The sequence below is a fragment of the Semicossyphus pulcher genome, unplaced genomic scaffold (assembly GCF_022749685.1).
Source record: "Semicossyphus pulcher isolate SPU_LCO1_2020_fin unplaced genomic scaffold, fSemPul1.0.p SCAF_23, whole genome shotgun sequence".
NCBI classification, from domain to species: domain Eukaryota; kingdom Metazoa; phylum Chordata; class Actinopteri; order Labriformes; family Labridae; genus Semicossyphus; species Semicossyphus pulcher.
In genome coordinates, this window is record NW_027211697.1 from 7,217,723 (window position 1) to 7,232,952 (window position 15,230).

The following is a 15,230-nucleotide window of genomic DNA, read 5'->3' on the forward strand; positions in this document are numbered from 1 at the left end:
TAAATAAGAATCGATCTCTCCTGCTGTGCACCATCCTCCTTTACTCACAACTCTCACGGTCACAACCCCACTTGTCTTCTCTGCGCTTGATCCTGTTCTTTAGTGACTACCTTGAACACAATAACAAGGAAATTTCAGCATATTGTATGTTGCAGATTCTAAAAGCAAAGCATAGAAAGTGATTACTGTGTATTGTTGGCTGCAGAGTAAGAGGGCTTTCTTCCTGCTGTATTCATAAGTGAAACGTATAACCTAAGAACATTTATGAATGAAAGGGTCCAAGAGATATGAGTGATATGGAACAAAGCTTTGACTGACTGGTACAATGTCAAAGCTTCGTTCTGCATCAGTGACCCAGCCAAATGCAAGAGATGGGGGTGAGTCACTGTGGGGGAGGGGCCTCCTCCTGAATGGTCAGGGGACACTGATAAGTGAAATGGTTTCAGCACTAAATAGAGAGTAAATGTGACTGAGAATGAGCATGTAAGAAGGATTGTACCAATAGACTAAGTAAACTGCAGAGCAAAATCCTTTAGTTTTTTTTCTCACAGCCTTATAATATTCAGGCTTCAGTAATACTTTCCTTTTATACAACTAAATTCCAATAAACAATTTTCTGATTACTGCAGTTTTAATGACACAGGAAAAAATCACCATGTTTAATAACAGGGTTCTGGCCTTTGCCATTTTTTAAAGAAATTTACAAAATAGAAGAAAACCACTGAAAAATTGTACATTCAAGACTTAATGTTATATTTAAGAAAAAAAAAAACATGAGTTTTTGTTCCTGAAAGTCGCTGAATTTGAATATTTTAAGACAAGTGTTCCTTTTAGAAGGCTTATAGTTCAAGAGGCACATTTCTCATAAACATGTATCGGTTACTTACTTAGGGACAGCTGCCAGTCTCAATTACAAGTTATGCAGGCAAGGATGCACATAATTAAGGCTTACAAGAAAAATCCACTCTAGCCATTCATGAAGCTCAGCAAAATTTTGTATAGCTAGGCAGTGCCACCCTCTGGTCAAAACCATGAACTACCTAGCTCTACTACCAAACCTGGCTCTGACAAGGATGGTTTTATTTGAGGCAAAAACATACAATTTGAGCTTACTTCGTTACAAAATGAGACAGCAAAGACAGAGTAATAAAACTATACATTACCAAATCATATAACATTAAAATTACCAGAAAATACACATAAGTAATGTGAGCATTGTATAAAATTCATAAAGTCCCATGGTCCATTACGTTGCCCGTTGCCAGGATGACTATGTAGCTGCAGAGGTCAAAGGTGCAGTCATAAGGTTCTTGACAATGTCAGATGAAAGATCCTGGAATCCTGCCTCTGCCGCTGTGAGAAAAATAAGTAACCATATAAAATGTTAAATTGCCACATTATTGTTGATTCCATAAAAAGATAAATAACAAATAGAATAATTACCCAATCGGCCACTGGTCTCTTTTACCAGTAACTGGGACTGCTCCTTTATGGACAGAAGCTCTCTAACCATCTTACCCTGGGTATCCATCTACACATAAAAAACACATAACATGACTTGATTAAGCAGGTCAAAACAATTTCATTACAGATGTAAATTGTCTAAAAAGGGTCCAATGCCTTTATATTTGACATTCAGTGTACTAAAAGAACTTACACGATACATGCTATAATCTATAATTATATACTGTATATTCTCGACAATATGCTTGCAACAATGACAGTTAAAAGTTTGGAAGAAAAGAACATCCATAGTTATAATTACCAGTATATCACTTTAAAAAATACAGTACTGAGCAGTACTGAGCCTCAGGAGGGGCCAAAACAGAAATAATGAAATATCTTGTGAAAATAAAACAAAAACAAAACTGTTTTGACTTTGTCAGCTGAGTGTGTTCTAAATCTAAAGTTAGGCTCTACTTTCCCTTTTTTGAAGACAGCATTTAGGCTGCCCATAAATCAGCAGCATCTGTTTTCTGTTTCATTACTTTTCAAAGCCAAGTAGCACTTCCCTGCCAGAGTTAATATTTTACCATACACCATCACACAAATGGTATATAAGAACCATACAGTAATGAAAAACCTTAGATTTAAGCTTTTGTTTCTTTTGTTTTTCTTATTAATGATACAAAAAAAAATGTCAACATACAATCATTGCCATAGTGTGAAACATGGGCTGTTGTCTACTGAGGAGACCCCGGTAGTCAGGTTTACGCTGTATGAAATTGTACTGTGAAGACCGGGCCGCAGATGTAGAGTCTAACGATACACCATTCTCTTGGCCCTGCTCCACTTTCCTGTAATGAATAAAGAACAGATTGACACAAAATTTAGGAGCTAATATTGACACACTTGAACACAGTATTCCTTAAGGACAGTACATATGTTCAGTCTTCACCTTTCCAACTCTTCTGCTTTCCTCTGGTGTTTGTTCAAGAGTGCCTCCCAAGATTCACTTTCAGCCTGGAGCCTAAAACACAACACAGGCTGGTAAAAAATAAAGAACCTAAGTTTCACACAATCTGTGTGTTATTTTGTGTGTGTGCTTATAGTGATATTAAGAACAACATGCCTATGGATTGCTTTCTGTAATGTTTCCATAGCTCCTTGCACTGTAGGATCACTGAAAGCACATAACAGACATAAATACAGTAGAAATTATAGGTTTATAGGCAAAAACATAAAATGGAAATAATATATATAATATCAATACAATGCATCCAGAGATTCAAAGAAATAAAAAATATCTACATTACCTGGCTGCACTAGCAGAGAGTGGATGATCCTGTGGTTCACTTTGTATATTTTTGGCCAGACAGTCGCACTCTTTTTGCATATGCTCAACTGCAACAAGGAAGATAGAGAGCACAGACAGGAAAAACAACTTAATATGAATATTTCTTGGAACCTCATTCAGTTAAAATGAATAGCAGCAAAAAAATATAACAATTGAAGCAGTGCAAGCACCAACCTTGTTTTTGAAAAGACTCCAGTGAGTTGTTTGGCACTGACTGCAGCGAATTTCCAGTTCTTTCTATTGCCAGCTAAAGACAAAGCAGAGGTGATAAGATAGAGATCCATTAAGTATTTTAGTTTTGACTTACTAAAATGTACACCCTTACAGTCTACTCATAATGTCTAAAACATTATTCTCTTGAGTATTTCTTTAGGACCACATTACATCGAGTAGGTAAGTATTCCTGAACAAACAATACATCTCTACACTCTAAATGTTTTGTTTCACTTATTTTCCAATAACACCAGTCTTATTAGGTCTTAACTGTGACTAATCAATAATGTATTTAATGTTTCTTTGTTTTTAGTAGACAAGAACAGGCTCATTTATTTGTTCATCATCTGGTTCCACAATATTTTACATTTTGTGAAATAAGGCGTTCATCTTAAACAGCTTATAGAGAGTGAGATGAAAAGCAACTTACTGTGCTTGAATATTTTTTCACATTTTGGCTGTAATTCATTTCCTGTTATACTTATAAACCTGCAACACTCACCTTCATTGATGCCTCAATCAATTTCTCGAACCTTGCTTGCTGTGGTAAGGATGGGTTTATGCTTTTGCACAAAACTGCAATAAACACATACACATGTATTTAAAAACCCAATACACTATTGCTATTATTCACTGATTACAAGGTGAAAGTAAGTCAAACATCATACCCCGATATGGATTCTGAAGGACAGGGAGAGAGCGTCGAGTTATGGTGGCTCTCCTCCAGGATTTCCTCCGTGCATTGGGGCTAACAGTGGGGCTGGAAGGTCCCTCCATGTTTTCCGTCTGAATTTCTTTTTTTTCTGTCTCTGAATGTCCTTCTTCTGCATCTGGCGTCTGTGTGGTGGGTGATGGAAAGTCGGTACGGGGAGATTTGTGTGGGGGAGCTGTTATACTGGGGCTTATAGAGGAGCATCTTTTCGATGTCTGTTTTGCTGAGTTGACCTTGGTAAACAGAAATTGAACAAAGGGTGAAGTAGCAGTGACACTGAAGCTCAGTAACTTAATTCATATAGGATTAGCTGAGGTGCTTTTAGTTAGTTATGGAAAAATGTCAAGTAAAAAATGTATCAATATTACCTCATTCTCGCTGTCAGCAACGGCGACAATTCCGAAACTGTAAGGAAATTTTGTAAATTTACTATGATAATTGACGTAAGAAATGTCAATAAAAACATTGAGGTTCTCCATCCAAAACACAATTATTAAATTGTCATTAGTGTTGACGTAACAGCTTAACCTGACAAGAAACTTATGTTGACGCTAATTTAACGTGGGTCAAACTCAGACGTAGATAGCAATTTGGTATTAACCGAGCTCAAAATGTCTAACTACACATTCACAGTACACTATCAACTTTTAATGCTACATTGGTTGTCGCGAAATGTGATGAAAACTGATACAAACCCGTCTTTTCCAGCTTCCAATTGTTTTTCCGCCATTTTTCTTTCAAATGCTTCCTTCACATCGCGCGCCCAACAAGCCAAACCCTGTGCTGGCCCAAAGGACCATGGGAATTGTAGTTTTACTACAACACATCGCCGTAACAAGGTTCCAATGCAAAGTTCCTCATGGAAGCAGGTTTACTACCAGTGCATGCATAGGTAGATGGATAGACAGATTTCAGAGAACCACACAACTATGTTGACATATTGCATGTTTTCACCTTGAGTTTGTCCAACTTCTGTTGCTAAGATTACTCGTTTCACAATCCCTTCGACATAAGGCTATACTTCCAGTCATTGCTTCCAACATTTCCCAAAGGCATTCTAATTTGTACATCGCTTATGGGCTACTTTCCGACCCCTGAGGTTTACATAGATGTTACAAGCAATTAGATATTCATGTATGGCTGTTTGAAAACCGGAACCCGACCGGCATATTTAATTTATTTCTTTCCACTGTGTCCTTGAACACGCAGAAAAAAACACTGTTCGATATTTCGAATCACGGATTGAAGTTAAAGCCACTGAAGCAATCCCACTGCCCAACAGAAACGAAAATTAAAAGAGGCATGCTGTGTACATTTACGCACGAGGCACAGCATTAATGACTTAAATCTCCAGACGGACAGGATCTTATGTTTATTAAAGTTCTGCATGCTGACCATCAAAGACAGGTAGGCTTAAAACGTTAATTTACTTATTGTTGCTGCTGGATCACATGGCTGTATTCTGTCCGTGCGTAATGGACACTCCGCGTAATGGGACTAACTGAACAGTGTTTTAATATCTGTGGGCACGATTGTCGGTGCCACAGGGAGTTATGTTTGAGTATGGTCATGAATTTACCTCCTAGTTGCGTGTGTGTGAGTGTGTCTCGGTTTCTGCTGTATTATAGAGAGCGTGCGTCTGAATGAGCGCGCAGTATGGAGAGCGTTATGTCGGTCTCGGTAGTTTTTGGCCCGTGCGCGGCTGGAGTAGGAATCTCCTTAAGGTGAGGCAGGTGTGCGTGGAGGCAGCGGTGATCTTGTCCACGTCTTCCTGCACTTCTCAGCAGATCGGTAACAAGCCGAAAGCAGTATCATGATTTAAGGAGATGAGGGAAACAAAAGCTTGCAGTCTGTCCCTTAAAGAAAGTGTTTTCACTGTATTAGCGAACACGCCTTTTTTTCCTTATGAGTAGAAGACTCGTGGTGTGAACTCTCCGATGTATGTCCATAATGCGCTCTCTAAATAGCAAACACAGACTGCGCCATAGACTTTAGACCAGGTTTTTGTTGGTCCAAGGCGCAGTTGCTTTCTGCGTCCTCAAAAAGTTTATGCAAGTTCATATCAAAGTTTTAAAACAAAACACAATCTATGTCTCATCTCCTGACATGCATGAGAGCATGTTGCCACATTTAACCTCAGTAAGTAATCACAAAGTTCACAAGCTTCCAGTCTTAAGTCTGATCAACTGATGCTTAATGAAATGGCATATTTGTTTTGACCTGTACCAACCGACCTGTACCAACCTTTTACAGTCAATGAATGTCTTTCTTTGTACAATGATGCCATATGCTTAAACCCAAAACATTATTTACTTACCTCATTCTGGGAACATGACAGTTCATTACCAGCTGGACATGCACATCCTTTCCAAGTGCAGACACTTGAGAACTTGGAAAAACACTTGACAGACTTCACAATTCATATCTGTAAGTCTTTATAAGTCTGTTAAAGATGTTTTTCACTTTTTACAAAATCAAGGTGAGGAATCAAAAACATCAAAACACTTTTGCAATTCTCTTAGAGAATGCTTCCTTTGTGTGCCTGTATGTTTCACTCTGGCGGGCACACAGTCTCGCACTCCACTCAATACTGCTGTCTTCATGGCCGTGTGTATCAGCAGGGAGAGACAGATGAAGAAAGAGAGAGATATGTAGAAAAGAATCAAGAGTTATAAAGGAAAAATAAAGATAATTGAAAACCAGAGCAGAATCACAGATGGTTAAGAAGGGTTAGAGCAGGAGGAAAGAAGGGATACACAAGAGTGCACAGTACTGCAGGCCACGACTGTCTCAGCTGTCTTGTGTTTATCACAACAGCTTTAATCCTTTTCCTCCTCCAAAGTCTTCTCTCCCTTTACAGTTTGGTTGGTAAGGGCAGTGGTTGTTGTTGGCACTGAGTTCAAGAAGGCAGCCTGAGAGTTCCTTTTCCCAGCAGGAACTGCAGGACACGGTCCACCAGCAGAGCGACGACAAAGTCCACCACCAAAACCTGGGCAATGATTAGTTTGAACTGCAAGGAAGTAAACAGGTCGCAGGTTACCACATTGGGAACAATATTATTACAGTTGTTTCAACTAAACAGTACATGGCAAAATAATGTCAGCTCACCTCCGTTGGAATATCTACAAGAGCAAACTGTTCGTTGAATTCTGGTGAAGAACCAGTCAGAAGTCCCACAATTGCTAAACCTGACAGAGCAATGCTCCATAGTAGTGGTCGATTCTCGCTGAGAGACTCCATGAAGGGGTGACCCTATTGGACAAAAAAAGAAATGCTGTGAGTCTATCATACTACAAGAGAAAGAAAACAAATACAAACGGTATTATGAATCAGTACCTTGTAGTTAATGGCGAAGGTGGCCATCTGCATGGCCATGGACATTATGTAGACAGTGCTGTTTATTAGACTGGGTTCAAACTCTTTATATAGATCTGCAAACATCTCCTCTCTGAAAAGAAGAAAGAAGAAGTGAAATGTAACTAAAATGTACCAATGTTAAGTTATTCAAGTTGCTACAAGTTGCTATTAACTCTGTTTTTCTTTCTAATTCTGTTTTACTGTGATTTACCTGGGCGGACTTCTGGTTTGTGCTTCTCTGTAAAGGTACACCAGACTACAGAAGTGAACAGCAAACTGCAGCAGCACAGTCAACACCGTGTAAAGATTGAAGATGTTTGGTAAGGGCCGCTCTTGAGACAAGGTTTTCAGTGGCTGTGTAAATATGAGGAAAAGGGTAATTAATATGGTTTCTATTAAAAACAGTAGCCAACCTGGCAGAAGAAAAACATTGAACCTTACAATGACAAAAAATTACAAAGTTACCTTTGATCTAGAGATGAAGAGGAAGCATCCAGCCAAGAGAAGACCCTGCAAGGTAGCCTGGAAATCACTAAACTTGACCCCCTCGAGGTAGAGTACAGACTGGCTGTAGGCCAGCACCAGGGCATTAAGGGCTAGGATCTTGAACATCTGGAGCGTTGTCACCAGAGTGCAACGGCCTTGCTTTATTACATGGCAGACTGTGGAGAAAGACAAACTTTCAGAAGTGGGGCCAGCTTTATGTTCAGACCTTTAACAACTGTGTAAAGAGCTGTAAAGAGCTAATAAACCAGTGTTACTCACTGCACTGTATAGAGGAGAGTTTTGAGGTGAAAGGGGCAGCAATGGAGGCATCCCCAAGTTTCACGACTTGTACCTGATCCTCTTCAAGTTCCCGTAATACTTGACTGATCCTCTCCTGTTACAGAAAGAGCATAACGGTTAGACCAGTGTTCTAAAACTTTATTATATCAATGAAAGCCATATTGATTATCCTTCATGAGCTATAAATATATGGTTTGGAAATGTTGGTAACTGGGGAAGAGGCAGTATCTAGTGAACATAAAAAACGTTCTGTACAGAGAAATATAATTGGGATGTAATTTAGGTTATTGGTAAAATAATTCCCCTCAGATTCAGGATGGAGGCCCTGTCTGAAGTCACTCACCTTTTGTGCTGCAAGCTGCTCCTCTCTCTGGGCCATCACCCTCTGTCTAGCTGCCCTGGAACTCAGTTTGCCTCCTGAACTGACAGGTGGTAAGGGTCTGGGTTCTGGTATTGGAGCCTCCTTTTCTCTCACCCTTTTCTTTTTTTCAGGCATACGCTCAGGGGCGTTCGCTAACAGAGCAACACCTGAGGAAGAACTATCATTACTTCACTCTGCTGGGGTCATACAAGGGGACACATGCTTCCATGCTTGGTGGTTGTTAAATCTTACCTATGTGGGCATGTTTTAGAGCTCCAACGTCATTTGTGCCGTCACCACACATCAATGTCACGTAACCCAGCCCCTTTAAACTTGTGATGACAGATTCCTGAAACAGAAAATACAACAATCTTTAAAGGTCAATTACTTCCAAAACACCCTTTAAGTTCCTCTTAGATACTTTTAAATTGTTACATGCAGTACTGTCAATCTGTCACACTCAAATTACTGATTCCCAAAATGAGTTTCTTCCAGTTATCCATCAGACCAAATGACTGGTGTCCCCTAGTTCAACGGTTCTCAACTGGTGGGTCGGGACCCAAAAGTGGGTCGCAGGGCTGTTTTCAGTGGGTCGCGGATGTGTGCTTGATGAGCCCGATAGTAGCTGCATTTATGTTGCACTTATTTTTGTTTAGTTCTGTATAAACAGCTGCTACTTAATGAACTGACACCTGCTGGTTATTACTGTGATGTTTCACTTGATCTCAGGTCCAAACTGCACAATTTTTCATGAAACAAATTTGAGGGGTTAAAAAATGTCAGAAATTTGGGTCACGATTTGTCAATAAGGAGGTGATGGTGGGTCCTGAGACTAGACCAGTTGAGAACCACTGCCCTAGTTTATAATACATGTCTTTTGCCGTTGTATTGTAGACTAACTAGTGAGACTTACATCTTTCTAAACTGTACTTTGTCTGTGATGGATCTCACTGTATTACAGTATTAAACACACATTTGCCCTCTGACAAAAAACACATAAAACTTAACTGACTAAAAAAGCATTTTTGCCATCTAACTGTGAAGAGGCTTTGCTTTAAAAACCTCAAAATAATGTCTGTTGTTTATGTTCAGTAAGTTATCCATGTCTTCAGAAAAAAATATATCACACCAAATAGGACCGAAACAGAAATGTCACTTTCTAATAGTATATTGTTAGCAGTGCTGAAGTGTTGAACAGTTCACATTTCATTAAAGTGTACAAAACAAATGACATACAGCTGCTGATTTGGGACCTACCTTCTGTTTTGGACTGACACGGGCGAACACTTTTATGTGAGGTAAGAGGTTGTTCAGTAGCCGGGGGTCACAGCTCAGTCTGGCCAAACCCTCCCCAGTTACACACAAGTCAAACTGATGCACAAATGAGGAAACACTAGGAGGAGGCAGCGGTACATGAACACTGCCATCAATGGATTCCCATTGCCACTCACCTGGAAAACAAAATTACATCAGATGTATGGTCAAAAAACCCATTCCTACTGCAAACTGAGTACTAAAAGAATATTTATGCCCTTTAGCTACTATCTACTGTATATTACAGATATTGCTCTCCACTTGAGTGACACATACAATCTGCAAAGTGATGACTTGTCTTACCCTGATTGGGGCTTGGCTGCAATATAAGTGTGTGTTCTTTCTGGATGAAGTGAAGCTCTCTCGCGACATGGCACGCTGTTAGAGGGTTGTCACCTGTGATCATCACCACCTGAAAGCACAGCGACAGGACGTAACCTTCTATCCTTCTTAAATTCATGCTGTTTGTCTGTTAACAATTGTGTGTTGTTTATTTACATGATGAGATGCTTCCTGGATTTCTCTGATGACTGCCTTGCTGTCACTTTTGAGGGGGCAGGACACAACCATGAACCCGACGAAATGCAAGTCACACTCCAGAGCATCCCGACTCATCTCCCGGACCTGTGGGACAGAAAAAGATTTCAGGTCTGTTTCTAATAAAAATCTTTTCTCGTCAGACAGGATTATACAAACAAACCAGAAAATATCTGAAAGAGGAAAATGAAATAAGCACCTGTTGATGACTGAGGTGTCCAATCTCTTTGTAACCCAAGGCCAGCACTCTGGCCCCTTCCCGGGACATTTCTTTGTGGACTTCATCATAGCTCGCTGGAAATTCTGCAAACTAAAATCAGAGATGCATTAGAACACTAATAGGTATACTTGATTAGGCTAGAGTATCTATAAATTAAGCTTGGTGTCTATGTGTCTTTATGTACCATTCCTCTAAGTGTCTCTGGAGCTCCCTTCACAGTTGAGATGTAGCAGAGTTCAGTGGAGCCGAGTTTCTCATAAGAAGCCAGGACAGACATCCTCTTCAGAGCACTGGCAAAGTGGAAACGCTGGTGGATCTTTAGTCCCTGGGTTTTTATGCCTCGGGGGAAGACCTTTTCATCTTTACAAAGACCAGAGTCAGTGAGACGAAAACTTAAGTACTGTGTCATTAAGAGCAAAGTTTAGTGCACTTGTCATATTAGATAAACAAGCTAAAACACAAATGCAAGGGCTTTGTGCAACATAAAAGACTATACTTGCAAGTTTGATGGACAGTATGTTGACCTGAACTGTGCATTTAGTGAAAGTTATTTAGCTGTACCTTTAGTGAGGGTCCAGTCAGCAGCAGTCAGCATGGCCTTCTCCAGTGGATCTCCAACAAGCTGTCCATCATCCAGGGTGACCAGTGAGTGACAGGTGGCCACCACCCGATGCGTCTCAACTGGGATGTCAGACACAGGCATCACCTCCTTTCCTTCTCTGTCATACACAAAAACATAACTTCACACGATCAGCTCAGTGCCTATGTATTTTATTGTTAACTAACCGAACAACTAACTGTGGTTTCAAGTAAAACACTTAGGATAGTTGGCATGGTTTACCTGAGGCCTGCTACTCCTCGTACCACCAGACTGTCACTGGTCAGTGTTCCGGTTTTGTCGAAACAGCAAACCTCAACTTTCCCTGCAAATGGTATCCTGAAGGGCTCTGTGCAGAATACATCTAAGTAGGGGTAGGAAAAGAAGACTCAAATGAATAACTGCTATTACAAGCTTTGAATAATAAGCTGCTTTGTCTAGTTCTCTTAATATTCATTTAACACATTCATTGTGGGAGCACAAAGACACATACAAAGTTTGGCCAGGGCGATAAGAGACGTATTAACCGCCAGAGAAAGCTCTATTGGGAGTTCTGGTGGAACCACAGAGGTGAGGATTAGCGTGCACTCCAGAAACAGCTTGTAGCGGTTCCTGCTGAGATCCTTGGTCCCTAAGGGGTAAATACAAGTATTTATGTTTTAGTATTTATTCCGTGTGCCTTTTCCTACAGCTATTAACTTCATAAGAATTACATCTTAATGGCTTGATTCTGTGCAGCTCACCTTCAACCCACACATAAACAGCAGCAGCAATGGCAAACACAAGGAGGAAGAGGATGAAGATGAAAGTCTCCAGGTTGTTTGCTGTCACTCTCTTCACACCAAAGAGGATGGTCCTTAACAGTTTACCCTGGAGGCAGGATTGAACACATGATCAGTACACTTGTACAGCTCACTATGTCCTAAACTGACAATGCTGTCAGTAAAATTGAATTGCATGAAATGAAAAACAGGTGTATTGTATGTTTATAATAAAGACATATAAAAGCAACTTCCTCACCTGAGATGTGTAGAATCCTGTTCTCAGGACATAGGCCACACAGCCATTGTCTACAGCTGCACATAAAGGAAAAGATTCATGAGCAGGCACCTTGTTTTTGATAATAGAGATGGCTGATAGATACAAGATTGAATACACTTATTCAACAGCCTATGTACGTTGTTGGTGACAAATAAATTAATTGAGGAATTACGTTTGAGTCCAGCACTGGCCTTTAAAGGGGGGCTATGTTGGACCACTTTTGTCCCCCCAGAGATAATGTGGAGTCTAGAGTCTGTCTGAAGGTCCAAAATTCGCTCAGAGTCCAAGTCCTCCACTGGTTCCTGCCCATCACATATTGACAGCAGTAAGTACAATACTCAAGAGTAATCCCATTAAATTTAAAATAAGTGAGGATAACACCCCAAGTCTACACAGCTCATCACATTAGTTTGCTTCTTACCTTCATCTGGGGCACGGATTCTCCGGTCAGCATGGCCTCATCTACAATACAACGGCCCCTGAGTAGCAGCACATCGCACGGTACCAAGTTGTCCTGGGGCGAACGGCCTGTGAAAATATATGTTTTAATCACACACTACAAGAATCGAGCTAAAGTTTGTGGTGAGAAGTCCTAAAAACGTTGCCTGTACATTTACCTATTGAGACGATGTCACCAGGAACAAGCTCATCACTTGAAATAGGTCTCCACTTCCTGTTGCGATATACCTGTTACAAAACACAGAAAATAAACGTGGGATACTTTAAATACCTGGTAAATATAGTGTAGAATTAATTTCTACAAACGGGACGAGATAGATAAGGTATTACAGCAGTAAGTTATCAAAGCAAAACTATAGCACTGGAAAAATGTAAATGCAGAGAAAATACAAATACAGTCATCATACCCTAAAATGAGAGCTGGAACAGGATGTTATCCTTTTAAAATTTGATTGAACCTACCTGGATCATGTAAGGCTTGTTTCCCATACGGCGGATCTCTGACATATTCCTCATTTGCTGCTGGACCAGGGAGGCCTCAAACGCCACCAGCATGAAAAGTGTGAAAACGCTGTAGTACCAGTACTCGTCCAAACACCACAGCCCCACACAGAACACCTGATGTATATATGAGAGAGAGACAATAGATTACTTCAAGTAGATACAGACACTATCATATCTGAAACATTCAACAAAAATTAAAAGTATGAAGTCAACTTTTACAACAAAACAAGTCAAATTATATTGAAACATTCACAGTCACACATAAAGACAAACTGCACGCCTGAGCAGGGCGTGATGATGCCTCGCTTGGGCTGTGTGGCTACTTTATCCCGTTGGGCCCAAAAATGAAAGCATGAAAAGTCTGTGACGCACAGTCACTGCTCAAGCATGTAGTCTTTACCAAGCATTACACATACCTGGAAAACAAAAAAGGGAGCTGTGGCCCTCTCTCTGAAGAGCTCCAGAAAATCTGGCACCATCATCTCAGCACGATTGGTGCCGTAGCGCTTTTCCGCAGCTCTGAGTTCGGTCTCCTCCTGGTACCCCCGCCAAGACTGAAAGTAGCCCATAGGATGGTTTATGGGAAATGCTATTGGAAAGAAATGTTTCTTCTCTTTGTGGTCAAATAGGTAGCGGATCTTCTGAAACTCGAAAGATAGAATCGCCTCCCCATTCTCATCCTGTTGGTCAAAAGAAAGGCAATAAAGAAAGAAGGAAATTCATTAAAACGTTTTTTAGTCACAGAATCTGCCTGTAGACAAGTCCAATCAAAATTGGAATAAAAATTATGAACGTTTTCCACTTCACTGGCGAGATCAAATGACGTGTAAAAACCTGAGCTTTGCAGACAGAACATGTGAGATCTGGAACATGTTTTCAATTATGAAAACTTACAGCATCCTGAGAGTAAATATGTGAACTGACCTGGTCCCTCTGTAGTGCCACGAGCTCAGCAAAACCATTGTTGGGAGTGGGTATGACCTTTGCCAACATAGCTTTGGTTGGGTCTGGTTCCTGAGCAGAGAAAATGAACAGGTGACAAATTCACACACTGTGTTAGGTTATATTTGGTATAGCTGTATGTCACTGGTACTGTGTCCCTCTCGAATTAGACAAGCCCTGACATACAGCTGCTTGATTAATATAAAGTTCATGCACATTCTTGACTTCAAAAGCAGTTTGTTATTGCCTTACTGACACAAACCTATTATATTTTTAAAGGATCAAGACTTTATTATACAACCGTCTTCTGAAAAAAAAAGCTGAGCAGCATCTCAATTGTCATGTTCATATAACCCTAACTTAACTTATTTTGTATTTTAAATTGGGAGTGCACAGCTGTTATTATGACCAATAATATCATTTTGTAAAATACACTCAAATACTTGTTGAAAGGGAAAGTTTCTCTTTCACTTCCCATTACTGTGAGATGAATTAAAACTTGACATAGGTTATATTCCTAACCTTAACATATTAATAATAATAAAAAATGGTTTTAAGGAAAGATATTTTCCATTTTCTGTGAAAATCATTTAGACAAAATAGTTAAGTGTTACAATTTGGTTCCTTAACCACAACTTTAAAGAAAGCTTTACTATTACTCTTAGACATCAGCAAAGTGGCTACAGAGGTCATATATAAAATTTGACCGGGGATCATAAGGCATACCCTACCATAGTGCCTTTAAGCAACGCATACTAATTTGATACCGGCTTCCTACCGGACATGAACTGTAACTTCTATGTACAGGGTAGGGGGGAAAGGGAGGTTCCCCGGATATATTAGCATACTTTTGCATTTTAACTGATGTTATTACTAATGTTTACCTTGGAACAAGTGAGCCAACAGTGCGCGTGCACGGACCAATAGCCAGACAGCGCTGTAAGGACGTGCGCGATGCCGATAGCTGCTAGCGCCAGGAGGCCTGCCTCCGGATACTCGGAGGCACCGTACACTCCTAACCATACGTACAGCCAACCTGGGTATAGAACAGCCAGAAACGGTAGGACAGTGCCGTGTAGCAGGCGGGGCCGTCGCCTATAAAGCGTCACCGAGCTCACCAGCTCGTCGCCGGTGCTGCTGTCATGCTGGTTGTGGTTCACAGAGGGGGCCATTTGCAGCTCACCCGGTTCCCGAATCCCGTCTGCAACCGTACTCCCCTCTTTCTCGGCGTCGTTCATAGTACTTTGCTCACCTCCCCAGTCCCCTCTCGTATCCACCACCACCCCGTCGTGCTGTAGACGGTAAAAATACGGCTTTATACCCGGAGCTGTGCTAGGTCCAGCCTTCAGAGCCCTTTTACTGAATCGCTCGGTCTCGGACCGTGGCTTC

At 40.7% G+C, this 15,230-nt stretch overlaps 2 protein-coding genes across 2 annotated transcripts; both read right to left on the reverse strand.

Moving 5' to 3' along the window:
* Positions 1 to 621: 621 nt before the first annotated feature.
* LOC138603218 (kinetochore-associated protein DSN1 homolog) lies at positions 622 to 4,452 on the reverse strand. The gene is made up of 11 exons (XM_069674918.1): positions 4,418 to 4,452; positions 4,091 to 4,127; positions 3,679 to 3,955; positions 3,513 to 3,586; positions 2,972 to 3,044; positions 2,757 to 2,844; positions 2,573 to 2,623; positions 2,399 to 2,470; positions 2,150 to 2,297; positions 1,444 to 1,531; positions 622 to 1,353 (listed from the first exon to the last, which is right to left on the reverse strand). The coding sequence occupies exons 1-11, from the start codon at positions 4,450 to 4,452 to the stop codon at positions 1,271 to 1,273; spliced, it is 1,026 nt and encodes a 341-aa protein (XP_069531019.1). The 3' UTR covers positions 622 to 1,270.
* Positions 4,453 to 6,153: 1,701 nt separating this feature from the next.
* On the reverse strand, positions 6,154 to 15,199 carry atp13a1 (ATPase 13A1). The gene is made up of 25 exons (XM_069674811.1): positions 14,726 to 15,199; positions 13,824 to 13,913; positions 13,316 to 13,579; positions 12,858 to 13,013; positions 12,554 to 12,623; positions 12,358 to 12,464; positions 12,109 to 12,238; positions 11,916 to 11,971; positions 11,639 to 11,765; positions 11,389 to 11,526; positions 11,139 to 11,259; positions 10,859 to 11,016; positions 10,482 to 10,657; positions 10,277 to 10,387; positions 10,039 to 10,164; positions 9,844 to 9,952; positions 9,484 to 9,677; positions 8,479 to 8,575; positions 8,209 to 8,393; positions 7,845 to 7,959; positions 7,545 to 7,741; positions 7,291 to 7,433; positions 7,059 to 7,170; positions 6,831 to 6,974; positions 6,154 to 6,732 (listed from the first exon to the last, which is right to left on the reverse strand). The coding sequence occupies exons 1-25, from the start codon at positions 15,077 to 15,079 to the stop codon at positions 6,622 to 6,624; spliced, it is 3,591 nt and encodes a 1,196-aa protein (XP_069530912.1). The 5' UTR covers positions 15,080 to 15,199; the 3' UTR covers positions 6,154 to 6,621.
* Between the last annotated feature and the right edge of the window lie 31 nt (positions 15,200 to 15,230).